The following is a 5,047-nucleotide window of genomic DNA, read 5'->3' as shown; positions in this document are numbered from 1 at the left end:
GGTGCAAGCTTTCCCAGCTTTTAAAAGCCCTAGAGGTTCAGGAAATAGACCAATGACCACATGATGAGCCAATCAGTGAACTGGAGCCTCACTGGGTGAATGAACAGAGCATCTGCTTTCACTGGCCCTACTACATTATAATAGCTCAGTATTAGATGCAAGATAACAGGAATGTTTATGCATGGCAGTGACGTGGCCACTCTATAATAACTGTACCTTACACATGCTGTAGGCCCACGATATTTGTACAACAAGACACAGTTTCTAAACTAAATAAACAATGAACACAAAATATGACACATTTATGACAGAAAAGGTCAAAACAAAGTCCACACACACTCTCAGTCTGTCTCTCTCTCACACACACACACATGGTAACACCCTACGGGCAGCTTAATGGAAGGGTTTGTGCATATTAATAAGCCACTATAAAACTCATAAATCATTTTGACTGTGGACACGCCCCCATGTGCTCCCATTGGCTGCCGCGCGCTTCGGGCTCTCTCTCTCTCTCTCGCTTATTTAAATATCCCTTGCGCAATTTGAAGAATAACGTCGCTGTCAAGGAGTAGACGGAGGTGTGTGTGTGTGTGTGTCTGTGTGTGTGTGAGAGAGAGAGCGAGCGAGGAAGAGAGAGAGAGAGAGAGAGAGAGAGAGAGAGAGAGAGAGAGAGAGAGAGTGAGAGAGCCGCAGGACAGAGGTGAGGACGAGGAGCTGCGTCACGTCTCTCCTCCACGGCTTCACAGTTCTGTGTCTGGACGTCAGGAAGTTTCGCTCTGCCTTTTGTTTTGTTCCGACATGGAGTCAGAAGAACACCGCATAAGTCAACGTGCTGTCGTCCAACTCTGAGCGTCTTCTCCGCGTTCTTCCTGGTGAATAAACCCTTCCGTCGTGTTATCAAAGTTGAGCACAGGAGGAAAAGCGTCCGCGCCACAAGGTAACTACTTTTTCTTATTTCCTCTTTTTTTTTCCCCTTTCCCTCTTCCGCGCGCTCATTTTGGACTGACATGCTTCCAGGTTACAAGTTTCCCATATAAACTGGTGCTAAACAACATGGCAGTAGAAAAGTAAGTTTGAAGGGAATGCTTATATATTACATTTAGTGGCATTATGGTATGGCACGCTTCCAAAACTCTGATTTGGCGACTTTGTGAACACACACACGGAAATGCACAGGGACGTAATGAACTGCATGTACTCGTCTATTCATTCGAATGCACTAAGATAACGTTGTAATGCACATTTGACTTCCTGCTGCTAACGTGTCACTCATTCTGCGCTGCATTGTTCAGTGTGTGTTGGTGTAAAGGTCAGATTGTTACAGGTGTGACCTGTGTGTGTGTGGTCTCAAATAAAGAGGTGCCCCTTTGTATTTACACTCTCCCACACACAGGTTTGCGACACTGCATTGACTTCCATTCACTTTTTTTGTTTTGAATGAACAAAAGCAATAGCCCTAATTCTAACTTAACCTCACGTCAAATCTACTTAACCACAGAAATTAGGCTTTCTGTCAGAAGAAGAGCTATCAAATAGAAGTACACACACACACACACACACACACACACACACACACACACACACACACACACACACACACACACACACAGTTTCTAAGCCAAATGAGAAGATTTGGACATGATCACCTCTGTGGATTTAGAACAAACCAAATAAATGAATCTTTCACAATGAGATTATAGTTTATGTAGTTTATAGTTACTGGGTATGTGAGGTACATGAGAAATAGGGGGGGGGGGGGGGAGGGCTATGTTGTCATGACGAAAGATAACTGTCATGGTCAATGTCACATCATCGGAGATTGAAAGTTGTCAAACTTTAAAAATCTTATTTTTGTGTTTGTGCAATGGGTACATGTCATTTTGTCATATTGCTATTGAAGAAAATGATATGGTGATAATTGTTAGGTTTGCATATGATTTTTCTTCATCATAAATAAGACATAAGAAAATAAAAATATCTCTGGTTCTTGGACAAAACATTTGGGGACACTGTCATTTTAACAATGGATATATTTGACCATGCTCTGATATTTTATGAATTAAACGGCAAATTGATTTGAGGGCTCCAACTACGAATCGTTGTTTACCGTTTTGAGTTTAATTATAAGAAGCTTCCTGATTTTGTTGTTCCTTTGCTCCATATAACTAAGAAATCATTCAAACAGATTCATTTTGAGAAGACATTTTAGAACATCATCATTATATCCAGGTTTGGGATACACCTTTCTGACATTTTATGGACCACCAAAATTGATTAATTGAGCAAATACTGATCAATTTATGGAGACAATATGGAGTCAATATTATGATCATTAGGTGCAGCCCTATAAAGCTGTGCTATCTGCACAAAAACATTGCAAATACCAGCTGTTACAGATGTGGCCTCTCTGTTCTCTATGTGTGTCCAGGAGCTGCTGAGGGCCCTCTTCACCATGGTGAACAGCCAGGCATCAGGCGTTCTGCCGGCTCCCAGGTCGTGTGCAGGATGCGGAGGGAAGATCGCAGACCGCTTCCTGCTCTTCTCCATGGATCGCTACTGGCACACCCGCTGCCTCAAGTGCTCGTGCTGCCAAGCCCAGCTGGGGGACATTGGCACCACCTGCTACAGCAAAGGGGGCATGATTCTGTGTCGGAGCGACTACATCAGGTAAGAGGAAGCAGGACGTGGTCGAGGAGGAGGAGGAGTTTTAGATGTTAGCAGCTGCACAGACTGAGCAATCGGTGTGTTTTTTGCATTTGCTTGCAGACTCTTTGGGCACAGTGGGGCGTGCAACGCCTGCGGACAGTCAATTCCAGCCAACGAGATGGTAATGAGGGCACAGGGAAATGTTTACCACCTCAAGGTAAATCCCAGGCTAATGCACCTTTGTCTCCTGCTGCTTGTTTGACAAAAATGTTAGGATTTTGTGGTCCCCATAGTCTCATGTACTCATTTTAATCAACATTATTCATCCATATTTAGCTGGTGACAATGATGAGATTTGACTTTCGCTGACCTCACGGCCTTTGATCTCTATGTCCCCCCACAGTGTTTCAGCTGCGTCACCTGCAGAAACAGACTGATGCCTGGCGACCGCTTCCATTACATCAACGGCACAATCTTCTGCGAGCACGACAGACCCAGTGCTGCCTTGCTCAACAGCCACCTGCCGCCACTTCAGAGCAATTCTGTGTTGACAGACCAGAAGGTAACTAAAAGAGCTGCTTACAAATTACGATATGACAACAAGAGCCATGTATATTTACAGTCTGTTGGCAAATGAGGCCATAACTCAACCTCATTGGTGGACATAATTGTTATCATTCAATAATAGAATTCAGCTGACTGTAGTATTTTGACCAAAATAACACTTGTCACTTGTGAAATAGAATTTTACTGTGTTTAAACATAGATGCATGAACGTGATTTGGTTGACTATCTTCTAAGATTACCTGTGCTAGAGTATTTGCTTAACACATCCTTCACTGCTGAATGATATGTGATCAAAAATCCTTAATGCTTTGTCACTGAGCCAAACATAGACTTTGATTTGCATAATAACTCTGTGGTCGGGTTGAATCGACAGAATGTTGAAAGTGAAGACATCCAAAGTATGCGTCACTCCATCATTACGTGCAACACGCCTCACCTCATAAGCTTTAGCAAAGATGACTGAGTGAGAGCTATCGCTGAAGCTGGAAAATCCAACGAGCACAATCTGGATCAAAAGCTGGAGAAATGGTGGCTACTATGAAGCCTGGCGAAGAAGTGAGCTGGACAGAAGCCACACAATATGTACGCTGTGTGACACCAACCTAAAATACTATAGTCACAATCACACATATATCAGTATATTGTGTCCTGTTTGAAGATGATTGAAGCTCCATTATTGGATTTGATTTCTCTGTAAGCAATGCATGAACTCGATTTAAATGAGAAGCAAACAATCAAACGTAAACACAGCTGTGAATGTAAAGAGTGACCCTCCTCCTCCTCCTCCTCCTTGTCTCTATTCTTCAGGTTTGCTGAGTGGCAGCATGGAGCTCTCAGAGCTTCACTTCTCCTCACCGCTCTCCCCTTCTCCCGCCACTGTCACCCATGTTGTGGATCTTCATCACTGCCTTGCCTCTTCTCTAAGAGGGGACACTGTTTTTCATCAAGACGTCCCACCTTTTCTCCATATCAGACTCAAATGTATTGCATAGGACGTCCCGTTGATCTTGTATTTGGTGTTAAAGTGGTCTGTGCGTCATGCAAAGGCTTGAAGCAATGTGTGTTTGCGTGTGTGGACAACACTGGCAGAGGAAGAGGCTTCGTCAGGACAGAAACAAAGCTGGAGGATGAAACTGACAGAACGCACACAAAAGAAGCTTGAATGAATATTTGATGGACTGCTGTTACATGACTGCTCAAACTTTGCTCATGCAAACAAACTCTTGCTCTCTCTCCTCTCCTGTATGTGTTCTTCTGATATTGCTCACACTGAGGACTGAATGTAAATGCACACAGTGGCAAGAATATCATTATCATACGGAAACCTTTGACATATTTTTTAAGCACTCGAGGAAAACATGACTCTAATGTCGCTGATGAGGCAGTGGGATTTTATTTCTATTGTTCAGTGTATGCAAAAACATTTGGAAGACAAAAAAATCCTATTAAAATGATTTTCCTGTAACTTGTTGCAACGTGAGCTGAGATCATTTCACTGTGTTGCGTGGTACCACGCGTGCTCTGATACTCTCTGTTTTAACCCTGTGGTGAAAACATGCTTGATTACCCCATGGAGTGGAATTAGGAGGCTTGAGCTCTGACCATTTTACGGAAGCAATTAAACGTGAACCTGTATCTGTGCATGCAGCGCTCCTGCGAGGCTGAACTTAGGGCATATCCCGTGGCTGAGTGGCTCAGTGGCTGCCAGCCTCTAATAAAGCAGCCTAATTAAAGGGGAGTGGCCGCCTTTACATCCACAGCATAAGAAACAATCTGATGCATTTACTGTTTACCGTGTTCTAATTAAAGAGCCCACACAGCCCCGGTTGTTTCC

At 43.5% G+C, this 5,047-nt stretch overlaps 1 protein-coding gene across 1 annotated transcript; it reads left to right on the top strand.

Annotated features, from left to right (window-relative positions):
- The first annotated feature begins 664 nt into the window (after nt 1-664).
- Nucleotides 665-4,588, top strand: LOC310925400 (LIM domain transcription factor LMO4-B). The gene is made up of 5 exons (XM_083887348.1): nt 665-937; nt 2,429-2,667; nt 2,767-2,863; nt 3,050-3,208; nt 4,021-4,588. The coding sequence occupies exons 2-5, from the start codon at nt 2,453-2,455 to the stop codon at nt 4,027-4,029; spliced, it is 480 nt and encodes a 159-aa protein (XP_083743474.1). The 5' UTR covers nt 665-937; nt 2,429-2,452; the 3' UTR covers nt 4,030-4,588.
- Nucleotides 4,589-5,047: the final 459 nt, after the last annotated feature.

Source organism: Microchirus variegatus (assembly GCF_963457635.1).
Source record: "Microchirus variegatus genome assembly, chromosome: 3".
Lineage (NCBI taxonomy): Eukaryota > Metazoa > Chordata > Actinopteri > Pleuronectiformes > Soleidae > Microchirus > Microchirus variegatus.
This window is presented reverse-complemented; position numbering and strand designations above follow the sequence as displayed.